This window comes from Ursus americanus, chromosome 2, assembly GCF_024610735.1.
Source record: "Ursus americanus isolate L20-20 chromosome 2, mUrsAme1.1.p, whole genome shotgun sequence".
NCBI lineage: Eukaryota > Metazoa > Chordata > Mammalia > Carnivora > Ursidae > Ursus > Ursus americanus.
This window is the reverse complement of record NC_142128.1, coordinates 37,338,108-37,363,551: the sequence shown is the minus strand read 5'-3', so window position 1 is coordinate 37,363,551 and position 25,444 is coordinate 37,338,108. Positions and strand designations below refer to the sequence as shown.

The 25,444-nt window shown below is 47.1% G+C and overlaps 1 protein-coding gene across 5 annotated transcripts in view; it reads right to left on the bottom strand.

Annotated features, from left to right (window-relative positions):
* CREBBP (CREB binding lysine acetyltransferase) overlaps positions 1 to 24,699 on the bottom strand; it is a 123,044-nt gene extending 98,345 nt beyond the window's left edge. For 2 of the 5 annotated variants that reach the window (XM_087871016.1, XM_087871018.1), the window contains exons 1-2: positions 5,988 to 7,298; positions 693 to 1,405 (exon numbers count right to left, since the gene is read on the bottom strand). In XM_087871016.1, coding sequence (XP_087727142.1) covers positions 693 to 1,405; positions 5,988 to 6,090 — 816 coding nt within the window. In that variant the 5' untranslated portion in view covers positions 6,091 to 7,298. Of the gene's footprint in view, positions 1 to 692; positions 1,406 to 5,987; positions 7,299 to 23,756 lie in introns of those variants that run through there. The other 3 variants (XM_087871008.1, XM_087871025.1, XM_045784439.2) reach the window with 2 other exon arrangements.
* Positions 24,700 to 25,444: the final 745 nt, after the last annotated feature.

Sequence of the window (25,444 nt, the reverse complement as noted above, 5' to 3'; positions counted from 1 at the left end):
GCCCGGGTTCTGAGTTCTGTAGCTCTGCACTTCAACCAAGTCCCTGCTGCCACTGCCACCACCATCAGCCCTCGGACCTCGCTCTGCGAACCATGACTGTGGAGTTCCTTCTGGGACCTGAGGGCCCGCACCACCCCCGGCTCTGCCGCCTCTCCCCTCTCCACGGCCACTTGCTGACTAGCTTGGAACACAGCTTCTTGGTGGGTAAATGGAGACTGTGGCAAAAGATGCTTCACCGGGTGAACATGAAAAGGAAAAGGTATACCGAGTAAGAACTTCGTCAGTGGATAAAGGACAGGGACAGCAGCCTTCACCGGATTCAGTGACACAACAGAAAGCAGATTCCCAGCCAAAGCTGCCTCTTTCAACCATGTGGTCCTATTTCCACCGTTTTCCTCAGAGGCTAAAACCTGGCCATCCGTCCAAACATGACCCCTGTGTTTGCAACAGTCTGACATGCAGGCTATTCTCCTGCTGGCTTCAAGAGCTCCCACTTTAAAGACAGGGGCAGAGATTTTATCTCTGGGTTCCAGATACCAAACCTCCCTCTTCTACATCTGAGGGGCAGGAAGAGAGACTGAAGGAGGCCAGGAACGTGCCACATCGTCCCACTTCACTGCGCTGCTTGCTTGGAAGGAAAAGCTCCCTGCCCCCACTAGTAGGAAGCATTCAAACCACTTAAGGTCACTTACCTTGGTCATGCCTCCTGCCTGCGCTGTGTTCAGTCCGGCGTGACCGGCCATTTGTGGTGAAACCTGTGTTAACGTCTCGGCCAGCACGCTGCTCGTGGCCCCCTGCATGGCCGGAGCAGGGTATGGCATCCCAGCTCCCCTTCCTCTGCCAGCGGCCCCAAGAGATCCATTCATGACTTGCGCCTGTCCTTGCTGGGCCTGGTTCATTAAACTATGGCCAGAGTTACTATTGAGGAGGCCTGGGTGGGTCTGGTTAAAGTTAGCATTCATGCAGATCCCAGGTCCCGTCTGCGACGTGGCAGGGCTGCTGGTCACCAGCCCCACCTGCTTTTGTGCTTGCGGATTCAGTGCTTGGGAAGCAGGGGGAGTGGGCCCAGAGGTGCTGGCTGCCTGTTTGGGCAGGCTGGGGGCTGCAGAATCTCCCTGGTTCAGAGGGCTCTTGCCCATGGCACCCAAGCTGGCCATGTTTGCACTGTTCGGCTGCCCTGGAGCCTGGCCGCCAAGGCCTTGCTGCACGGGGCTGCTGGCACTAACATTTCCTATTCCTGGGTTGATACTGGAGCCGCTGCCTCCGCGCAGGAGCTCCGACAGTTGTTTATGTTTGGAAGCAGCATCTGGAACAAGGTTCCCACTGTTTAAAAGGCTTAATTCTCCTCCATTGGGGATCAGCTCATCAGGAAGATCATTTTCCAAGTCAAACAATGATCCAAAATCTAGAAATTAAACAGAAATGGAAATGAGAAACTAAGCAACCGTAACAGCTTTCCAACTATCATATGTTACTACAATCTTAACCTAAAGGAACACTTCACACAAACGCTAGCATGTCTTTTTTTAAGTGTTTTTAAATTTTATTTATTTATTTATTTATTTAAAAGATGTTATTTATTTATGTGAGAGACAGAGAGTGTGCGTGAGAGATAGCACAAGCAGGGGAGCAGCAACGGGAGAGGGAGAAACAGACTCCCCACTGAGCAGGGAGCCCAATGCAAAACTCGATCCCAGGACCCCGGGATCATGACCTGAGCTGAAGGCAGACGCTTCACCGGCTGAGCCCCCCAGGTGCCCCAGAACGTTAGCATGTCTTAAGAGTAATGTGGAAATGACTTGAAACTTCATTTAGGAAAATAAAACAAGGATGAATATTTTTCAAATTCTGAAGAAGGAAAAGTTAAACAGAGATGAGAGGAGGGTCAGCCCCACTAGATGTTACCATATAGTCTAAAACAATAATTAAATCGTGTGGTTTGAGGAGACATGTAGATATATAAACTAAAGGAAATCAACAGGGAGTTAAACCTTCACTGAATTTACGTTAAAATGCTTTTAAGAATGTATGTGTGCGAAAAAGTAACTGGGCATCAGGTTAAATGAACAGCAATTTGGAGGAATTAAGTAAAGCCTAACCTTAAGTGATTATGTATTTAAAAGTTTAATTATTAAAAAAAAAAACAAACCACCCCAGCCTAAACAGAAAATGAGAGTTCTCCAAATGTTGAAGCTGCAGAAAATAAAGATGTATAAAGAAACTAAAAATAGTTAAAAGTAAAAGAAAGTAACTTAACAGCTCCTTGTCTTACATGAAAGGGCCTAACATAAGGCATGCAGAAGGACGTCCGCCCCGCAGAAGGACGGGCAGCACAGTGACTCCTGAGTATCAACACAAGAAGGACGCCAGCGGGTAAGTATCAAAAAGGAAGATAAAATAGTCCAAGGAAGAGATCATCCTTCCTGGTAATCAATGACAAGTAAAGCAACTTCTTCCTCCTAGTCCCTCTCGAAGTACCATTTCTCTAACACGTGGCCTCTGTGTCATCTCTAGTCCCTCACCAACCACACTTTCTTCCACCCACAACAACCTGGCCACACGTAGATGCACAAAGGACAAGATCTGCAGAAATACAAGAGTGGCATTATGTGTAACACTGAAACAAGGGCAAACAATATGTGGAGGCAGGTCAACCTACTGGTTAGACCCTAGACCCAGACTGCCTGCAACTGAATCCCAGCTCTGCCTCCAGCTCCCTACTTCTCAGCTGTTAAGTTACCTAGACTTTCTGTGCCTCGGGTTCTTCCAACTGGAAACTGGGGTGATAATGGCCACCATACCTCATATAGGTTTTCGTGGGGACTGAATGAATTAATACATGTAAAGCACTTCAACCAACAGTGCCTGTGGGTGGTTAAGTTTACGTCAGGACCAGCTGTTATTATTACTGTTACCCGATAACAGAAGGTTTAATAAATTACTATATAATATTAGAAAATATTACACCTCTGGGGTGCCTGGGTGGCTCAGTCAGTTGAGCGTCCAACTCTTGATTTGGGCTCAGGTCATGATCTCAGGGTTATGAGATCGAGCCCCGTGTCAGGCTCTGGGCTCAGCATGGAGTCTCCTTAAGACTCTTATCCCTCTCCCTCTGCCCCTGCCCCCACTCGCTATCTAAAATAAATAAATAAACTCTTTTAAAAAATTAAACCTCTACTAAAATAATTATGAAGACTGTAAAAATGTAGGAATATGTGTATGTGATGTAAAAACACACAAATGGCGCTGCAGGCAAAACGGCACATCAAGTAAGATTAGAACTGAAGTGTGTGCATGTGGGCAGTGGCTGGTAAGTCACACGCCAAAAATACAGAGTCGTACTGGTAAAAGTGGTGGGGTGATGAGTGCATGTGGCTTTTTGTTGTTGTTTCAAACACAGCCACTCTCCCCCCACCACCCACTTTGAGAAAACTGAACTGTCTTCTCCAGGGTGTCAGACTCTAAGTCAGCTTCCCCCACAACGCCCTCCGGTGGCTGCTCTGGGGTTCCTCTAAGGAACAGCAACATCTTCCCAGCTGTAGGAGCAGTATTTGGAGAAGCCACCCCCCTCCCCCATAAGCACCTCCTCCTTGACACAATCCCAGCTAAGGGAGTTGAAGGCGAGTTGGCCATGACAGTGTGGAAAAGGTTTTCCTTCCTACTGGTAGGGGATGCTCAGGAAGAAACCTCCCTTTCCTTCACCACATTTCATCGTGGAACTGTGGCAGCCATCCTCAGACTCAGGAGAGGAGGCGCCTCACACACACTAAGGATAACTGTAACGCTGCGTTCGTGAAGCCATCTCTGAGTTGAGTTATCCAACCCTGGAGCCTCCCTACTTTCAGATTTCTCATTATGGGAGAAAATCCATTTCCTGTCATTTAAGCCATCCTAGCTGAAGTCTAATGTCACCCGACGAAGTTCAAACTCCTTCGTAAGGCACAGGAGGCCGTCAGGATGTGGCCCCTCACCACTTCTCAGCCCTTCTTTCCCCTGGCACCTTCTGATGCACCAGCCACAACAGTGAGCTGTCACATGGAACAGAAATCCTTCTTCTGGATGGTCTCTCTCTGTTTAGAAAACCACACCCCTACCTCTCAGATTAAACGCAGTTGACTACAAAGACTTTCTTTGCGCTACCCCTGCAGAACAGACCAGTCCCTCTTTCCGGCCTCCAAAGTTCTCTGTACACACATGTCTACTAAACCAACTGACACATACCTATTTCATTCTACCCAACTATAAGGAATTAGGGATTACTTGCAACTGTGTACACACACACACAGAGTTTTCGTAGAACCTGTGAGAGTAAGCTGCAGACAGCATGAGCCTTTCCTCCCTAGTATTTGACCATGCATCTCCTAAGAACACCCTTGCTCAAAAAACACAGCACATTTATCAAATTTGGTAAATTTAGCACTGATAAAATACTTAATATACTGATTGCCCTTACTCAAATTTAGCCAGTTGTCTCAACAATGCCCTTTATTACGTTTATTTTCTTGGTCTAAAATCCAATTCAGGATCCCAGTGCACCTAGTTGTCACGTCTTGGTCTTTTCCTTTTGTCTAGAAAGGTTCCTCAGACTTGTTCTTTCCTAACTCTGACATTTCTGAAGAGGACAGGCCAGTTGTTTTGTAGAATGTCCCTCAATTTGATGTTGCTTCCTCCTGATTACAGGACACGTAATTATGAAGAGACACAGGAGCCGACTCCTGGATTCAGCAGACAGCTGAGACACAGCCACGGATCAGGGCTTTTTGCTGCCAACTACCCAGCTTCTGCATCTCAACGTGGTTTTGTGGGTTCCATTCCACAGCTTTTATGGCACTGTGCTGTCCTGAACCTGGGTCCACTAAGGTCTCCAGATAAAAAGAACACAGTGGGGGCGGGGGGGGGGGGACACATGAAGAAAAAGAAAACAAACACCTCTCCAACATAACTGATGTTTCTGTTGCTCTCCAGACTCTGTCCACACACATGCACATTTTTACTCAGTCTTTCTTTCTTTTTTAAAAGATTTTAAGTAATCTCTACAACCCAACAGGGGGCTCAAACTCACTACCCCAAGATCAAGAGTCGCACGCTCTACCAGCTGAGCCAGCCAGGCTCCCCTACTTAGTATTCTTAAAACAAAACAAAACAAAAACCCCGGTGTGTGTGTGTTCTTTAACGCAATGATCCTTAATCTATGAGCATGAAAATGAAACTTCATCTAAACCAGCAACAGGAGCCATTATGACAGAGAGCGAGTTTCCTTTCTATTTGCCAGGGAGGGGAAGAAGAGTCGGTGTCAAGCACTGTAAATTGTTAAAAGGAAATGAACTCCAAATATTTAAAGTTTGGAACAACCTGCCGAAGCTCCCTGATTGGCTCTTCCCAGTGTCTCGAAGCACTCTTCCCAAGAGAGGGCAGCTGGCTAGGACAAGAGCAGGTAAACCCAAATGAACAGTTAGAAAGTGTCAGAGTCCGGGTCCCCAACTCGTGTGGAACTGGAGCTGAGGAAGGAACAGGCACAGGTGAAGTGGAGCACATGCATTCAAATCCGGGCTCAATCAGCCAGGCCCGTGTCCTTGAACTGTTCACTGTCCGGATCTTACTCCCCCCAACCACACAACAGGGACAATACTCCAGAGTTACATGATGAAAGTGGGACCAGGGCCCTCGATACCATCGATGCTGGTTATCTTACTCTATTCTTGCACACAAACTTTAAAATTCCTTACCTTTAAAAATTCACCCGCCATCCTCCCACTCTCAAATTTACCCGTTTGGTTTCTTCTTGATGGTTTACTGTAGTGCTACTCCACACACACATGCGACTCTGACAGCTGTCACAGGTGGTACGTCTTGGTCTCAGTTTTGGTTTGTGCTGTTCTGCCACACTTTGTCCACCTCAACCACTTTTTTCACCCTCTTTCAGTCCAAACACATCTCACAGCTGTTTGGTTGTGGAAAGAACAAACCAATTCTGTTCACATCCTCACCTAGCAGTCCAACCACGTGTGCCCGTGTCCACAAGCAAATCCACAGGGAGGAGCGTCTTTGTAAGAAGACAAGATGGGCTGTGCAGGCTGTGCAGAGGGCCATCCCTGCTCATAGCACCTCTCCTCTTCTCCCTGTGACTGTTTCCACGCACATATTCTCTAGCTCACAAAACAGACAAAGGAGAGTGAAGAAGGAAAGCCAGGATGTTGCAACATACACGGTGAGGCTTTCTACACACCAAAGTGTCCCAACACACAGGTTGGGCAATACCAATCTGAATCACGGGAAGTTCCGAAGATTCAAGATTGAGCATCACCACTTCCAATCCCAGGTAGTTTCCCTTTCCTCCACCAAGTCACCAGCAGCTCCAGGAGGGAGCAGAGCTGAGGCTAAGTGAGATTCGTGGGACCCAGCTTTCTAGGGGCTCAGCCTTGGCAGGAAACACGCCCATCACACAGCACACACAGCCACCAGGAATTCTCTCTCTTCTGGGGCTCTCTGGCTGCCAACCCAGAGTCCGTCCCTTTCATTAAGCTGAGGTGGGAGAAAAGTAGCTACCCGTTTTCCAGTCTCTGTCACACTCATACAAGCTAGGGCACCCACTGCACAGAAGGTCTTCATCAAGCAAGATCACGGGGGATCACTTCTGGACTGCTCAGAGAAACCTCGCTCCAGGAAACAATCCCCTCTCAACACCGAAAGACAAGGCACCCTACGCATGTTCTAAGATCCATTCTTAGCCATCATTATCTGAAGTCTGCATTTCACCTTAAACAAGGGATGAACTACTATCAGGTACTCTGAAAAAAGCTCTCCATCTTACAAATCAAATACCAGGTAAGTGGCTGAATTCATCTACCCAGCCTGTAACATATGAAAGTGGTTTTGTTTGAAAAGAGTCTGTTCAAATGCAGCTAAGCAAATAAATCATCCTTACGTTTCCTAACGTCTCCTCTTTCCCTCATAATACTTTTTTCCTTTGAATGGCAACTGGGACCCCAAATTCTCTGACGAGCAGAACTGATTTTTCTGTCCCAATGTGTACAAACTAGTTTATCAAATCTTGCATTGGCCAGAAGTAGGAACTCTTCTATACTTTGCAGACATAATGAGTGAGTCTAAAAATCATACTAATCAACTCTCAGTTATAACTCACAAGGCTGTAAGGACCATGAAAGAGGTATCAGGCTCTCCACAAATACCTCCACCCTAAATGAGTGAATGAATTCCAGAGAAGAGTGCCAAAGTTATAGGATACAAAATAACAATTTTAACACTTTACTAGTTTAGCTGAAGATATAAAGTAGTAATCTTAATATTTATTACTACTTTCGTAAAAACAGAAACAAAGAGAACAAAATTCAATAATGAATTCTCTTAAAATGCTTCCCTGTTCTAGTCATCCCTCTCTTTACAACCCCCTGCCCCTGCAGGGGACCAGTCAGGTTACTTCTATCTCTGGATACACCCCAGCATGCAGGCCCCTCCATCCTGTGGCTGCTGTGAAGATTAAATGGCCTAACACAGAATAGGAGAGATTAGCCTGAGAAACAAATCTGAGAGTAAGAGTTCAGGTACTGGCTTCTGTTCATGTTTCTCTACTCCCAAGCATGAAACCCCCTTCCCACAGATGCCTCCTCTTCCCCACCCATGCCCATTTCTCACTGCAACCCTCCTTCTCTGTGAAAAAAGTTGTTTTTGTTTTTCCTTCCATATTTTTTTTACACGTTCTTTGGTATTACTCGTACTATAACTGACTATTCAAATGCTTCTCTTAAATCTTAGAAAAGCTAGTAAGTACTTTTATTCAACAACCCTGGAAATTATTACAAAAAGAATTTTTAATTCCTAAGTAAAAACTGGATATAAAAATTAATCCAAAAAAGGGCAATGCATTCTAAAAAAGCTCACATCTGAAGAAGAGGAATCCACAGAATGGTAAACACTCTCACAGGGTTCTACTTCTTAGATGATCTGGAGACCATTCGAGACTTCCATGGTACATTTACCAATACATTACCAGTGAGACACTCAAAACACAGGAACCACAGCCTGGTCTCGATTCAGGTCCCTCTCTGTCACTTACTGCAACTACACCTCCTGACGTGTTTGCTCAGCTCTAAAACGGCATGAAAACGGTAGCTGCCTCTAGGCTCACCGAGGAAAGAATGAAATCGTATTGTGTGTACACAGTACTTAGCCTGGCATGCAGTAAGAACTCAATACGTATCAGTCACTATGCATCACAGCACCATCTTTCAAGGTTGCTATGAGGGCTGACTGATACATGCCCATCAAGGACTGGGCACCCCGGTACAGGGTTCATGCTCAGTGACTGTCACTTCTCTAAGGTAAAGTCCTAATAATTTGTGACAATGCTAGTAGAAGTAAAGCTTACTCTGCTTTGAAAATTCGTGGGGATTGTGCAAATAAATAATGGGATAACTCTTCAGCAATGCAGAATTAAAACATTTTTAAAAGGAAAAGAGGGGTGCCTTGGTGGTTCAGTCAGTTTGGCATCTGCCTTTGGCTCAGGTCATGATCCTGGGGTCCTGCGATCAATCCCCACGTCATCGGGCTCCCTGCTCACTGGGGAGTCTGCCTGTCCCTCTCCCTCTGCTGCTCCCCCTGCTTGTGCTCTCTTGCTTGCTGCCTCACTCTCTCTCAAATAAATAAAAATCTTAAAGAAAAGAATACTGTTTCCTTAGCATTTAGGCCATTACAAATAATTTTTTTTTGCAGAGGGAGAGGGACAAAGGGAGAGGGAGTGAGAGAATCCCAAGCAGGCTTCATGCCCAGGGTGGAGCCCAACGTGGTCAGTTGGATCTCACAACTCCGAGATCATGACCTGAGCCGAAATCAAGAGCTGGACTCTCAACGACTGAGCCACCCAGGCACCCCACAAATAATTTTTATCTAGGCATTTAAACAAGTTCCCAAAAGACATCTAACTTTCTTTTTTTTTTACAAAGACTATTAGGAAATAATTAAAGTAAACTCCTTCTTAAATCTTCTGTGATTCAAGCTTTTTATGCAGATACACTACCCCCTAATTAGTACAGAATAATGAGGTTTTACTTCATTCTGCACAGTGATCTTACACTGAACAAAAAGTCCCACCTCTCCTCAGAATCACTATCTGCTCAAGGGCCAGAGCGGCCTTGGCTGAGCAATCTGCCTCCTCTGGGGCCTTCCTATAGTGGGCACCCGTCCCCACTCTCAGGACTTCGCTCCGTGCAGGGCTAACTGGGTGTATCTGAGACTCAAATAACAGTCTGCCCCCCGGAGCATTATAGTCTAATTGAGGAAGACAGATCACGGGCACCAAGTCACAAACTGCAACTGCTGACATGGAGATACCGGACTTTACAAGCAGGCAGAACACGGGAGTGAACACAGGCAAGAAAGGCTTCAGATGAGAGGCAGACTCTGAGCAGATCTCTGGAAGGAAAACACACTGAGAAAGGAACGCTGTACATGAACAGGGATGGCAGAAGGGAGCTGAGCAGACGGAACAAGCTGGCCATGTTGCCTGTGGTGGGTTTCAACTCCAACATGGCTGGTTTCCCTCTGCAGGTATGTGAATGGGATTCAGGAGGGATGAACCCCACCAGAACGCTTTAAATGAAGAAAGGCCTTCTTGGGGAAGAGCCATTGTTAACGTCCACTTAAATAACTGTTCATCATACAGAGTATATGACCAAAAAACAAAAAACGATAAAAACCCAAATTCTATTCTCTAAGTGTTGTGTTGAGAGTTACAAAGCAATTCAATTTATTAAGCCCAAATTTATAGCTAATTTACGGGACAAATATTCCCATTACCAAAGGATCCAACCAGGGGGACTCTTTTAGATGGAAACCTGCCCAGTAAGCACCTTTAAATATTTAAACACCATGAACTATATCGTCTGAAGTAAGGGGAAGGACAGTGGGTTATTGTAGTAGATGAAACTAACTGAAATAAACCTACGGTACCTTAGAAACTGTGATGTAAGTCAGAAGGGAAAAACCTGGTTTATAAAAATGCCTTCTATATAATTTTTCAAGAATAAGTCTACCCAAAAGGGACAAACTCTACTTTGTATCATCATTTACTATTAAAATATGAGCATTTCCTTTTCTCATTCATAAATGTATTTCATGCTTACTCTGCTTCAGAGATCAAGAAATCTTGCTTCCCTGAATGTTTGCTGTTTACCTTTCACTTAAGGAACCCGAGACAGTCCTGACTCCAAGTCCTGTCACCCTGGACCTGAATCTCCAGAGTCCTGGAATCGCAGCCAGCCTCCTATCCTCACTCCATGCACTTACAAGCTCCAGGGAAGTGCCATTCCCAGACAGCTAGGACAATTTTAAGTTTCCTAAATGTGGTTTGCATGCTGTCTCCCTCAGCCTTGAAGGGTAGACATTTTGAAGCCTTCGTAAGACAAAGGTGGGACAGAAGATGCTGTCCCAGCAGCAAGCCACCACCAGACCAACCGTAATTCACTCAGCGGCCCCCAAATGGTAACCAGTGGTCTGGGGCAGAGGGAGCAGAAAGGGGTACACTGTTCACCACCACCATGGCTGAGGGGGCACCGAGATCCAGGTGAGATGCTGTGATCAGCTGCCGATCCACTCCGCAACTCCAAAGTCCTGGAGGAGGAGGAATGTTGGCAGCTGAGCTAGGATCCAACCTCTGCAGAAAGCAGGCCCCAGGTTGCCTCAGACTACTTGGCTACAGCGTGAGGAACAAGCAAGGGACGCCCAGAGATCAGGTCCTCTGGTCCAAATGCTAGGAGCTGTGGCTGGCAGGCAGCAACAGCGAGAGAGGAGAAAGGGGGAGGGCCGATGTCTGGACTTGTGGTGTCAGTGTACAGCATATAAAAGTGGGCTTATATGCAGACTACAGAAGCGCCCAACGGGAAGTGAATGCACTAAGTCCAAAAAGTACACCAACATCCAGACAACGAAGTATTATTCAGCACTCGAAAGAGATGAGCTATCAGGCCACAAAAAGGCACAGATGAACCTTAAATGCATATTACTAAGTGGAAGAAGCCAATCTGAAAAGGCTACAAACTGCGTGGTCCCAACTACTGGACATTCTGGAAAAGGCAAAACTACTGAGACAGTGAAAAGGTCAGTATCTTGGGGTGTGTGTGTGTGGGGGGGGTGAAGGACAGGTGGAGTCCAGAGAGTTTTTAGGACAGGGAACAGATGGACATATGTCATGATACATTTGTCCAAACACAGAATGTACACTACCAAGAGTGAACCCTAAGGTAAACCCACCATCGTGTGTCCATGTAGGTTCATCAACTGTAACAAATACACTCTAGTGGGAGTGCCCTTAATGGGGAAAGGCTTGTGCATGTGGGGACAGGGGGTATGTGTAAACTCCCCTCAATTTTACCATGAACCTCAAACTGCTCTTAAAAAAGTCTTAACGGGAAAAAACACCATAGAATTATAGATAAATCACAAGTGACTGAGAGGTAAGAAATGACGGAGAATCACCAGCTGAAGAATAACTTGAGTATCCGTCAACTAGACTATATTAATAAATAATATACCCCAAATACCCAGTGAGGTCTATGCTGCTTTTCAAGCTTTAAGAAGCTTTAAGAATCTACCAACATACAAGCACTTGGGAGGACAATTTGATAATATGATCAAAATTAAAATGCATATTCCTTTTAACTATTAATTCCCTTTTTAGGAATCTGTTCTACAGATATACACCTAACTGTGCAGGACTATTCATTAAAGCACTGTTCGTGCGAAAACAGGACTGGAAATAACCTAAACGTTCATCAGTGGGGAGCAGATTAAACCATTTATGGCACATCTCATATACTGGATACCAGCACTATGGAAAGCGATAGTGAAGCCGTCGGCATGCTGCTATGTACAGGTGTGCAACAATGTGTACAGTGTGCTACCTGCAGTAAGAAGAAAAGGCAGGAAGGGGGCAAGGAACCAAGAACAGACAGCGTCTGCCTGAAGAGAGAAACCCTGGAGGGGCGGCAGAATCTACTCACAGCGATTACCTGGGGGCATTAGGTGGAGGGAGGGAGGCAGGCTTTCACTCTACAGCTTTGTGTCCGCCTCTAATTTTTGAAGCCTGTGAATGAACGACTCATTCACATAATTAAGGAAACTGATTTTTTTTAAAGGCAGTCCTGGGGTGTCCAGGCCCAGGTGATGAGCTTCACTCAGCCCGGATGGTAACACCTGGAACACTTCCAGTTGGGAATGTTTACAGTTTGAAGATGAAATCTGAAACGGGCTCAGTATTAGTTTAAAATAGTTTTAGTGTTCACATGAGCTTAAAAGGCAAGAAAAGAAAAAGTACTTTAAAGAAGGACTTTTCAAAAACTACTATTTTTTTCCTAAAGGAATATGACAATCTACAACATTTTGTACCCAATGTAACAGTGAGGTTAAGTGTTGCCGACATTGGGGAAGCGGACAGTGGTCCGAAGCACTCAAATGTTAGGTGGCTGTCAGGTTCCGAGGTTCCAGCACATCGGGGGAGAAACCTCTAATTGAAAGGATTCTGTTCGAACACTGGACATCCCACTAAAACACAATCACATTCTCCTATCTTCGGACAGCGTCTCAAAGTTAATTTACACTTGTTCAAATCATTCTTGCTAGAGGCCTAGGGTTTTGCAACAGAACTAACCAAAACTCCACTTGTCACCATTTAATAGATTCTTCTGACCACAAAAACTAACATGGTTTTGCTTTGGATTTAATTTACTCTTTCACTAGTTTTGTGATGAAAGTCCGATGTTTATGGATTTTTTAAAAAGCATTTTAAAGCACTTTAATATAAAGTGTAAAGTACAGAGCCCCCCAAAACACCTTCAGTCCCCCACCACCAAGAAAAACAATTTCTAGAGATTTTCTTCTGGAAACCTATGTACACACACTTTTTACTCCTAAGAAGGACCTAATTATCAAGTATGTTTTCCATCCTTTTTAAATTTAATAAGCCTCAGACTTCTCTTCCTTTTGAAGGGAAGATCACTTTCGCTTCTCTGAACGGCCACGGCAGGGGACTCAGCCACTCCTCTTCTGAAGGACTTTTGGTCACCTTAGTGTTTTGCAATCTCTAGGTCAATTAACTAAATTAATGAAAAGGTCTGGAGTTAATGTGAACATTCTTAGAAGTCCTAACAAACAAGACACTGATTTTTACTTTATCTGCTTGGTATACAAGTAGGTTGTTAAGCTAGAGATATTTGTGTATCATTAATTAATAAGGTGAGTAATAAAAACCTCTGGTTTTAGGAATCTCTTCCAGAAACTAGGGAACTATAAACAGAGCTTTGGTGTGAGCTCGTTGCATGATGTTTAACATGATGACAGTAACAAAATCTCCAACAGTCTTCAAGGTGACATGAAATTAATTTTTTTGAAACTTCAATTCTTCCTATAGTACAGTGAAAACATTAAAATCATTTTGTGTTAAGTACAGGACCAAAATATTTTACCATAAAAAAAAGGATTTTTAGAATGAAGCCTGCTATTCAAATATTAGTATTTGCAGCACCTCTCCGACATTTACCTGTCAGGAGTGCACTTACAGTGGGACCAACATGTATGCTGTGCCACTCTGGCAGGAAAAAGCAAGAGAGGGCATGCACCTCCACCCCCACAGCTCGCTCTAGAAGGGCATACAAGAAGTGGCTAGTGCAGGCCGCCTCTGGGGAGGAGGCCTGGGGGCTCCAGAAGCAGGAGAGGGAGGCCCTTTCCTAAACCTTCTTTCATGCTGTTTGCAAGTTTGAGCCCTCTGAATATGTTACCCACACTCTCAAAACAATTTTTAAAAAAGCTTTTGAAAGAAAATTATGTTTGTATAAAAAATTCCTAACAACTTAAATAAGTACACGAGTTCTGATTCATGGGGCTTTTCCTCACACACACAGGGCTTGGGGGAAGAGAAGGCAGCTGTCAACTCTCCCAGCAGATAGGAACATGGATGGAAAAATACACCCTGGGAAAAGCTGATCTAGATTTCTGGAGAACAAATCACAGTTGCTTCCTCCAATTACCCTGGACACAATGGGTTTCTAAAACTTTGTACTGTTTTTCAAACCCTAAGAGGATGATCTGGACTCCCTGGTTTGACACCAGAAGCTCTCCACAGCCTACCTTGCCTTTAGGTGCCCAGACTGACTCCCCCTAATAGTCCTTCCTCTAAGAAGTTTCCATGACCTCCAGCCTTGAAGCTTCCCGTCGCAGCAGTGATCTCAGTATGCGGTGGCACAGGCACTGGTGGATCTGCTGGATTGCCTGCTCACACCACACAGCTCCATCCAAGAGGACGGAACCAGCACTGGGATCACCAGAGCCTAGCAGTATCCCACATGTAGTAAGAACATATCACTGATTCGAGTGACACAACCATTTAAATCTTTGTTGAACAAAAGAATGAAGTGGTGCAGGTGACACTGGCCCAGGCCCACCCAACACCCAGAGCAGGACCACCCTGGCAGTCTCTGCCTCTCAGAAGCAAGACCACGTGGCCTCTAAAGGGTAGCCTGGTGAGGATAAACCGAAAATAAAACTGGCTTCTGCAAAAACTGTTACATGCTCAGGACTCTACTTCCAGACCTTCATGATGGCTATTTACACCGTTCTCTACACCTGAACAGTCCTTTCCACGCCCATCTCCTGTCACCTGCAGGTCTCCATGAAAATGTCACCTCTCCCAGAAGGCCTTCCAAGACCTCTCCCCTCCAAGGTACTTGGCCACACTGAACCAGAGCCGCCTCCCACGAAGGCAGACACTGGACTCGTGTCACACGCTATCTCCAGGGCTAACACCACAGTGTAACGAGTATTTTCTAAATGGGTAAAAAGTCCCACATCTAAAGCAACAAACACTTTTTAAAGTGTCTTTAGAAGATGGTCCCTTGGAAGAAACTTTGTCCTCTAGGTCATAAATATCTTTTTTTTTTTTTTAAAGATTTTATTTATTTATTCGACAGAGATAGAGACAGCCAGCGAGAGAGGGTACACAAGCAGGGGGAGTGGGAGAGGAAGAAGCAGGCTCATAGCAGAGGAGCCTGATGTGGGGCTCGATCCCAGAACGCCGGGATCACGCCCTGAGCCGAAGGCAGACGCTTAACCGCTGTGCCACCCAGGCGCCCCTAGGTCATAAATATCTTAACACTATGAAGAAATGACATAAGTAAATGCACTCAGGGCTGTGCTGTACAATACAGCAGCCGCTAGCCACCTGCCGCTGTTGACATGTACATTTAATTAAAATGAAATAAAATTTGAAATTTAGTTCCTGAATCACATTAGTAACAGGCTGCTGGTGATTCCAGTACTGGGCAGTGCAGCTAGAGAACATGGCACCATCACACAAAGATCTACTGGACAGTGCTCGCTCAGATTACCACCAGAACACGGGCATTTCAAACAAAGGAAATGTCCCAATCCAGTCTCTTACTGTGGAGAAGAATCAGTTTTTCCTTACACTTTCAAAGACTGAGAAAGTCACCAGTGCAAGCTAAAATAGCTAATTATCTCCCAATAATTCAAATGATTCTCTTATAGATTTTTAAAGAGAAGTTCAACCCTGGGCAGACTGTGCTCTTCTTCAAACAGAACTCAACCCCATTATCAGTAGAGGCACAATAAAAACAGCACAGAAAATCTATCAGTACTTCATGCCTTTTTGTCATTTTCAGTGAAAGTTGTTTACTGAATAAAATTAAGTAAGATTTAATGTAAGGACACCCACAAATTAGGAGGAAAAGCTCTTTGTCCACCATAGGACAGTTTTCACCAGCAAAACCCACAAATCACCACACCCAAAATATCTAGGAGAATGGAAAGCAGTAAACTCCATTGAAACAGCTTCCAGGACAGAATCTGTAGCAGAGAAAACCCCCCACAATACAGCAAAAAGCTCACTCTGCCCCTTTCTAGAGCAGTGGCAGCTGAACCTAGGAAGACAGTGAACTTCACCGACAATTCTTTCATCCAATCAACCTGACTAAACTGGACAATGGTCCCAAGGCCATTTCTCCCCTAATTCCGTTGTAGAAAAAGACTGTTTCTATGATTTCTCCATACTTGCTTTTCTCTTTTCACTACGTCCTAACCTAAATCAGCAACTTGTTGAAAAACAATTCCTTCTAGACTTCACTTTTCCAATAAAGAATAGTTTTTACCTTCAAACACAGATTGTGTAAAGTGTGTCAAACTATCACCCAGTTTGTAGGATTCCTGAATCTCGGCTTCTAATTCATTCTTTTGCAAGCTGGTAGAAAGGACACTCACACTAGCCCTGGTGCAGGCAGAGAACTAGGCAAGGGCGGCATCTTCCCATTTATTCAGCGACAAACTCCTGTGGATCTGTTTCTGGGTCAGACTCCTCACCTCCATCATCTCAATCCCCACCAGCCCACGAGGAAGGGCACGACTAATGTTTTCCCGCACAATTAAAGACCAGTAACAGCTGCTGCGACCTGCTACGTACCAGGAACCACAGCAGCCCAACATACAAAGCGAGTCAAGGTGAAAATGGAAAAAGGGATTTTTTTCCCCCTGGAGAAAAAGATCACCACCCTCACTTACCCAAGCTCAAATGTAAAGTCACTGGCCCAAGTCACAGAACTGACAAGCTGAGAGCCGAGATTCAGCGTCCACTCCGAGCAGAGGCCAGGTCTCCTTCCTTACTACCGCGCTGCCCGCCTCCCAGTAAAAAAAGCTCTGACATTTCCTTCAACTCTGAGTCATGGTTAGAAGGTTCTACTTTTAATCAGGTGACAAATACTCAAAATATTTTAATCCAAAGGAATTGGGTCAAGCTTTTATAGCCCGTAATTGTCAAAGTAAACCCTAATTATTTGTAAATTTCTATAGTTCCGAGTGTCATCATTCGGTTTGTAATCAAGTACCAAATTCTCCTTTATTTAAATACTGCACAAGCCTCTCATAACAAAGAGATTTTTTTGTTTTTTGGGTTTTTTTTTTGTTTTTTTTTTGTTTTTTTTGCTATTTCATTGGTTATTCTAACTATAAAGTTAAAACATGTATAAATGGTACAGTTTTGGTTAAGAAAATCCAAAATATTTGGGTGGTAGTGCAAAGGGAAGCTTTTGAAATAATGAAAAGAATCTGCTTCACAGCAGAACTGTTCAACCCCATTAAACAGCTTACCACTGTTAAGAACCTCCTACTGTCTGCGCTGTGGTACAGGTGCATTAGAAAGACTGGCAAATTAAGAGATTCTCAAACAGTAGCAGATGGGACACCTAGAAACGGGAAAGTCAGATATAATCAGGTGAAATTTTTTTCACCATTAGATTTTTAGTATTCTTAGTGATGGTTCTACTAAACATTCCTTTGATTAATGGAAATGAAACATGGGGGAAAATGTCACATGGGATGATGTCTTTCTAAGGGGAAGGTTTAAAAAGAAAGGAATTCAACTTTTAGACATAGAGCTCAGAGATAGTCTTGCTTCCCAAATTTAGAACCAGAAACACCCTGAAGGCAGTTTTTCAAGGTCAGCAACAGTCATTCCCTATAGTGTCTAAAATCCTGGGGGGAAAAGGAGTCACTTCTGCTTACTTGCGTCTTTCCTGCTCCCATTCCCTACGTCTAAAGAGCTCTCCTACAAATCTGAGTGATTCACGGGTTGTCAAGTCCGGGCTGGAGCTGGGCAACCTCTGCCCCACTCCCACAGGACCCTGAATATGGCTCCATCTCAGCACTCCCGACAGCGGAGCACAGCCCCCACGGAAAGTCGAATGTGCAAAAGCCCCCCAACGGGCACTGCCCCCAAAGGCTTAGATTTGTCAGTGATGTGCTGCAATGTGAGAATTTTCCTGAAAGTGAAGTTTTTTAAGACTGAGCTGGACAAGTGTGGTATCCCTCCCCCAGTTAATGCAGGAGCCATGGACAACCACGCCAGCCCTGAGATGCCCATCGAACGTAGGATGGCATTTCTAAGGAGGGATGCACGACTAGGCAAAGGCCTCAGAGGGGGCTAGGGAACAGCAGGCACATGTGCTGAAAACAAGAGGGGATGGCCGGGAGTTTGAGAGCTTAGGAGAGACTGTCTGGGACAACTAGAGGACTTCAATGCAAGCCAGGGGCCACAGATCATACCCGCAGGTCGTACGCGATGACACTCATGGAAACGAAACGGCTATGAGTGGCCAGAGTGCTTTTCTCAACATCACAGAAGGCATGGACCCTGCAGGCTTCCCTGGCTGCCTGGTGCCTCATTCTGGCTCAGCAGGGGAGGTGCAGGCTGCACCAGAGTACGGAAGTGGGGAGGGCCCACCAGGCTACTCCTGATGCTTCCCTCAGCCAAGACTACCTTGTCTGTTCCCAGGCTCTCTCAGGGCCCCCAGGCTACTCCCCACCTGGACATCCAGCTTCTGCATACAGGGACATTCAGTGAGCAGCACGTGAATAAATGAAGCCCTCTCCAACTGCCCTGACTCAAGCATTCTGGCACTGGATAGCATTTTGTATTCTTGAGTTTTGCCTCCAAGTTTTACTTTGTCAACACAGTTCGAAGCTACTCAGAGCCATTGGTAAGATTCCTCTGTATACTGCTACTTACTACCTAACAGGCCCTCAGACTGAATTGTTAGATACGCAGTAAAGAACCAGAATCACCTATTCACTTGCAGCTGAAACAGTCCATGAAATGTGCTTCAAGTTAGTTAAGAATCTTCAGAACACACCGCACCACTTAAGTTTTTGCAATTTTAAAATTTCATGGTCCCCCTGTTCCTATGACAAAGACATATAATTGAAAATGGAGACAAAAATCAATAGTCTTGACTACAGAATTCTTGGCTATATCCCCAGTGGGTGTTACACCACAACAGACCTGCCTGCTCGTGGGCCTGCATGGACGCATGTGCACGGCTGCTGTCACTGAAAGATCCGCCAACAAACAGGTCTCTGGTCCAAGGAGCCGGGACGACGGAGCACATTTATTTTTAGGAAGAGAAAACCAAGGAACTTCAGAGCACGATGCCACATTACATCAGGGTCCCACACTGTGGCCTAAGGGCCAACTCCTGGCTCTGAAAGAAGTTACTAGTTTACTGGCACACATCCGCGCCCACTTGTGTACTTACGTCCAGGGCTGTTTCCACGCTGAAATGGCAGTGTTCAGTAGCTATGACAGAGACCATATGGCCTGCAAAGCCAAAAATATGACCTCTGGCCCTTTACAGAAAGTCTGTCGTCCCTTGTATTACATAAAAAAAGGTTTGGGAATGGTGCAAACTACAGCCCGCCTCCCCGAGCTCAGAGCTAGGGCCCTGGGAAGGCCTTGCAGTAAAGCTCCTCAGCTATTCCCAGCCTTATGTGAGCATAAAACCTTTTCTAAGAAACGCTTCTTTGCACGCATTCTAGTTTTCTTGGAATATACTCAAAATGCTGGCTTGAATTAAGATGGAAGAGGTGATGTCCTGACGAATGGCACCCAAGAACTAAACTGGCTTAATGCAAGCTTTGCTCATCTTGAACAGCTCACAATAAGGTACATTTCATCCTAACCAAGGACGGCATACTTTGGCAAAATCATTTTTAACTCTTCTGTTTTCAAACACACTAAGTAAAAATAAAACCAGCACTAACGTGTCCCAAGTAATCACATACTTTGTCACAGAGCCGCAGTTGCACTAGTTAGAAACTGTAAAAACAGCTACTGGTCTACACACAACCTCCTCGGTCCCTTTACAAGTTGTTTCCGTAAGGTTTAGGAGTTACAGGATCATACTCGAATGTCAAACAGTAGTGATTCTCTGTGATCTGCTGTCCTGTGAGGCACCCTGATGGGGTTCGTACTTACCCATCATCATCCCTGAGCAACTTCAACAGAGCCCTAGTTATCCAAAAGTGCCTACTTTTCCAACACGCGTAAAGGTAAAGCAAAGTTGTGAAAAGCCCTGGCCCTAGAAGTCGCTACAAAAGTTTACGTTTCCTACTTAGCCAGAACACAATGAAAAGATGAAAAAACTTGACTGGTGCTCAATTTTCCTGCCATCTGCAGGAAGGTGAGACCAAACTACTGCACCAGAACCAGAGGAAAGAGGGAGCCCACGCCCTGCTTCCCCCCAGGGCTGGTGGCAGACTCCCCCCCAGAGATTTACTTCACCTGCAGGAGTTACCCTATGAAACTTGCCAAGTACCGCAAGCTCCTAAATTCATGATTCGAGCAAATTCCATGTTTATGGACATAGATTTGTAAAATGAATACACACAATTATTTACTTTAATCATCTAGGTTTGGTTCTGGTTTTTGGCCCTTTATGTTACTTTGAGCAGATCACCTCTCTCAAGTCTGGTTCCTCACCTCGAATCGGCAGGAAGAGTGTCTTCCCGTCCTACCTCACAGGATGCTGTGAGGACCAAGCTGAGGGAATGGGGAGAAAAGCGCTCTGATAAGTAAAGCACGACACACACATAACAGATCATCATTTTGTTGTGAAAGGTATTTTGGTTGGTAAGTGTATTTACCCCAAACTTTCTTTAAATATGGTTTCCTATGGCATTTAAAGGGATTCATGTCATAAAGCATAATCACGACTACTTAGGGACACTTAAACAGGATAGAATGAAACAGATCTGTGTTCAATTTTTAGAAGACAGTCTTTAAAAACTTTTAACTAAATAGTCTATTTGTCGTATGTAAATCTGGCTTCAATAAAGCTGACCAAAAAAAAAGTCTACTGCTTGCCTGGATATTTACTTCTCCTTCTCTTTTAAATCATGAATCCCTGCTATTGAAAAACACTAATATACTGTTTTAATCTGAACATATTAAATAAAGAAGTTTCCAAAACACACAATTAACTATATACTGGAAACACACAGTCCTACCTCTTATAATGGGTGCCAAGTGAAGACCACTGCATTTGTGAGAAAGCATTTAAGCCTTCGATGTAAAACAAGAAAATGTTACTTCAACAACACTGCATGACGTTAAATCCAGGGCCACTCCAGAGCTGAGGTTTGGGTGAGGTCAGAAGTACTATTTTTCCTTCTTCCTCTTGCTACCTTTCTTTGGGGCACATTCTCTAGTTCCACATCCCCTCTCCATGCTCTCCTCAGAAGCCTTCCCAGCCTCTCCTGTCTGTCATCAGTGGCAATGACATTTATCACTCAGAGATGCCACCTTACCTCACTGGCATGCTTTATGCACGTCCACACCATCCCCCTCCCCCAACAGACTGCAAGTGCCCTGCGGGGAGCACCCTGGGGCTTGTAAGCTCCCCAATGTCAGGAGTACTGTTCTCTTCACCCAATGTCAGCCCCCCAGACTCACGAAACAGACACCGATGGCTCCCCAGTCCAGTCCCCACAAACATTTACTGTGTGGTGGCCGTCCAAATCACTCTTGTTTCTCAGGCCACCAGGCCTCCTCCTGCTCCTAACCCCTCAGCTCTTCCCATGCACAGAGCTCCCATCACTCAAATTTTATCACAGAAACAGGAAACACACCTGGCCCAATTTTCTCCTGGGAGCCTCAAAAACATCCCCTCACTAAAATGAGGTTGAGTCTCCCTACTTTCCCATCTAACCCAATGCCCTCACTCCTTTGATTCTAGTGATACAATTCCTTTAGTCCTTTATTTGCTTAATATATATCCTTAAAGTCTCTGTCTCGGACTAGTAGTTATGAGAGACAAGGTTATAGATCCCTTCCTTGGCCCCCACGCTAATAGACCCTTGCCTGATAACGTGACGAAAGTGTAATTGAGGGAAGTCGACAAAAGTATGATCATGAATTTAATTCTTTAAATGATTTAAACTGGAGCTATTAAAAACTTTTTTTGTTCCACATTTGGAAAAGAGCAAGCCCTCATGCCTTGGGAGGATCAACGCTGGAAAAGAAGGGGGAAAAAAGTGGCCAAGAGGGAAAAATCTTTTCAGATAAACTTTGTTGTGATTTAGCAGTGCATCAAGTAAATATGTGACCATCCAATCACAGAACTACCCAAAAAGGCCATTCTCTGGGCTCCATCTTGGAAACAGCTGAATGTATATAGTTGGACAAGCCTATCCATTAAGTCTTGTGTTAGTAATTTATCCCTCTATAGAAAACACAATCTGTAATACACTCCTTCAACAACAGCAAAACTGCAAAACCATTCAAAAAGTTACCAGTTTCAGAAGACAAGCTTCAAAGCTGAACTTGCCTGGTATGATCTACCTTTCCTATGATTAAAGACTTTTCACTCAAACGTAACAAGATTAATGAAGCAAAGGAGATCTGCTCTGCAGTAAAAGGGCATTTAAATCAGAGCTGTTTCCACATTTCTTACTTCAGACACGTTGACTTGACAACATAAACATCACACTCAACTCTTTACCAACTAAAAAAAAAAAGTATTAGCGACTTTAATGTCCCATGAAACTTATTTACCTCTCCCCCTCCACCACTGAACAAATTTTATTTAAACTAGACAAGAATCTCCTTTGGCGGATTTTTTTAAATTGTTTCTCTCACACCTACATTAATATTCTAGGAACTGGATTAAAACTGAAGCCGCAAAATTCAAGTAGTTTTGTTTCAAAAGGAGAAATAAATTTTTTAGACCATTAGTAGAAATATGCCAGTGGCCACAGAAATATTTGCACAAGCTGAACAGCTGTGTCTACTGCAAATCTGAAGGCATTGCTGCAGCAAAATAATTCAATTTGGACCCATTCATTATAAACTGATTTTCAGATGCTGCTACTGCAAGACTGTACTGGAGAAATGCAGGCTGCGCTGGAGAAAGAATTGTTCGCAGCAGCGCACAAGTTTTTACTGCAAAGAAGAGCTCTGAAAGAGGAAATACAACTCCATCATAATGCTACCATGAACCAGCCCAGAAGAGCCCAGAGTATTAAATAAAAAGAAACTAAAATACTTCTTAAGCAACTGATGGGATTACCTCAGAAAGTTTTCAGGGATGCTGTTTCAAAGAATGTTTCATTTAATACCATGCTAAAAAAAATGGGGGGGGGGGCAAAAATTGCAATTCCTACATTCCTTAACATAATTTTTAAAAATACATCTACACTGTAAAAGCCACACCAGCTCAAGTGGAGATTGTAGCCCGAAAGGATCTGCTATCTAAATTTCTTTTAAGGTTATGCCTCTGAAATTAAACACATCACAGCAACTTTGATGGCATCTTGCTAACCAAGTTTGGGCTGGTGAAAAGGCAACAACTGAAGTGACCAAACAACGAGAGTTTTCAAGATAACTGCTAAGCATTTTCCCAAGGAGCACATTCCAAGAAACTTCCCAAGTCCTAACTCCCAGGCCGGCTGCTGCTACGAGTGTCTTCTGGTCGCAGCGCTGCGATTTGCGCTACTAGCTCAGAAAACACTTTGGGTCCCCCCCCTTCGCTGCACTTTTCCCTTCCCTAACCGTGAAACCTACCCTCTGCTGTCATCCGTCCAGGCAGCCCCGCGTGTGCGGACGCACGGCGGCACAGGGAGGCGCGTGGAATCCCCACCAAGACGAGCACGCTCCACTTTACTTTTCCTCCCCGCCAAGTACCGCTCGCTTTCGGCGCGCGGAGGGCTCCCCAACTCCGGGGCCAGCCATGAGCGCCGGAGCAGGGCCGGCCCCCGCTCGGGGCCCCGGCGCACTCTGGCCACAAACTTCCCCTCGGCCAGCCCGGCGGGGTCCCGGGAAGCGGCTGCGCGGGCCTGCACCTCGGGGAGGGTCTCCCTGGCGCTCACCTGCGGGTGGGGCCCCCGCCCCCCGCCCGGCCCCCCCTCACCTGTGCTGTCATTCGCCGAGAAGCCGGGCGAGCTGAGTTTGGCTCGTTTGGGGTTGGGCGGTCCGTCCAGCAAGTTCTCGGCCATTTTCACCTGCTCGCGGAAACAGCCCCGAGAGCGGGCAGCCGGGCCGGCAAGGGCTCCGGGGCGGGGGTCGGCGCCTGCCCCGGCCGACTGCGAGGGGAGAGGAGCGAGCTCGAGCCGCGAGCCGCGAGCGAGCGCAGAGGGAGAGGGAGGGCGCAGGCCGGGTGGGGGAGGCGGCGGCCAAATCTCAGCCACAGCAACAGCGCCCCGCAGCGCTCACCGCCCGCCCCCGGCCGCCGCCGCCGCCGCCGCCGCCGGCCGCGGCCCCCTCATCCCCTGCCCGCCTCCCGAGCGCGACACTCCGCGGCGGGGGCGCCCCGGCGGCCCGGCCGCCCCCCCGGGCCCGGCTGGCAGCGACGGCGCCCGGCCGGGCGGCTCAGGCAGTCCCCGGGAACATGGTGCCGCCGCCGCCGCCTCGCTCCCCCCCCCCCCGCGCCCCACTTAATTAATTCGCTCGCGGCCCGACGACCGGGGGGCTCCGGGCTCCGCTCCCCGCCCGCGGCCCGCCGCCGCCGCCGCCGCCGCCGTGAGGAAAAACAATGCGCGAAGCGGGGCCGCCGCCGCCGCCGCGGCCCCCCCACCCCCCGTTCCGCCGCCGCCGCCGCCGCCGCCGCCGCTGCCGCCGCCGCCGCCGCCGCCGCCGCGGCTCCGGGAGGCCGAGCCGAGAAGCGAGCGGGGCCGCTGGAGCGGGCGCCGAGGGCCGGGCGGAGCGGGCCGGCCGGGCGGAGCGGGGTGCGCGGGCGGTTGTGGGGCCCGGGACCGGCGGGGCCGAGTAGATCGCGCTCGAAGCCCCGGTCGGGTCCGCGACAAGATGGCGGCTGTTGATTCCTCAATTAAAAAAAAAAGAAAGTTTTTTTTCTTCTCTTTCCAGAGCCTGAACGGGGAGGGGGAGGGGGCGGGGCACGCCGGTGCGTCACCCCCCCGCGGCGTCACCACGCACGGCCCCCGCCCCGCCCCCTCCACCTGCGCCGTCCGCGGCGGAAAGAGCCGAGCGCGCTCGGGCGGAAGGGGCCGAAGGCGCGGCCGGCTTGCGTGGGGCGGCGGGGCTGCCAGGGCCGCGGAGCCGCCGCGCCTGTGGGACGCCCGGCGCCCGGCGCGGCCGCCACTTTTGTTCTGCTTGCCGCTGGGCGGCGAGGGACGGGGTTGCGGCCTGGCGGCGAGCCGGGCCCCCAGGCGTGGAGTCGGCGCCGGCCGGGCCCGCCCGTCCCGCTGGGCGACTCTGCCCGGTCCCGGCTTCTCATGTCCCTGCCCGCGACTCTCCCCCAGTGACCAGGCCTGGCCACCTCCCCTCGCCAGATGCCAGCCACGCGTCGGGTCCCCTGCAGGTTACAGACCGCCCGCGAGTGTGTGCAGATGGGGCAACTGAGGCAGGAAGTGGCAGGGTCGGGACTCGAACCCCCCACCCCCAAGTGAAGTGACGGCGTCGCGAGACTCCTGAGCTCCTGTTCCCCAGCGCGATGCGATGGGGCTGCCAGGTTCGACACCCTCACCTGCACTCGAGGTGGTGGGCGCTGCCTCCTGGGCTGGGGGGCCCCTTCCATCAGGGCTTCGGGCCTTGACGTCTCGGGCGCGCCCCCGCCCGGACATCCACCTGGCACCCCGCGGA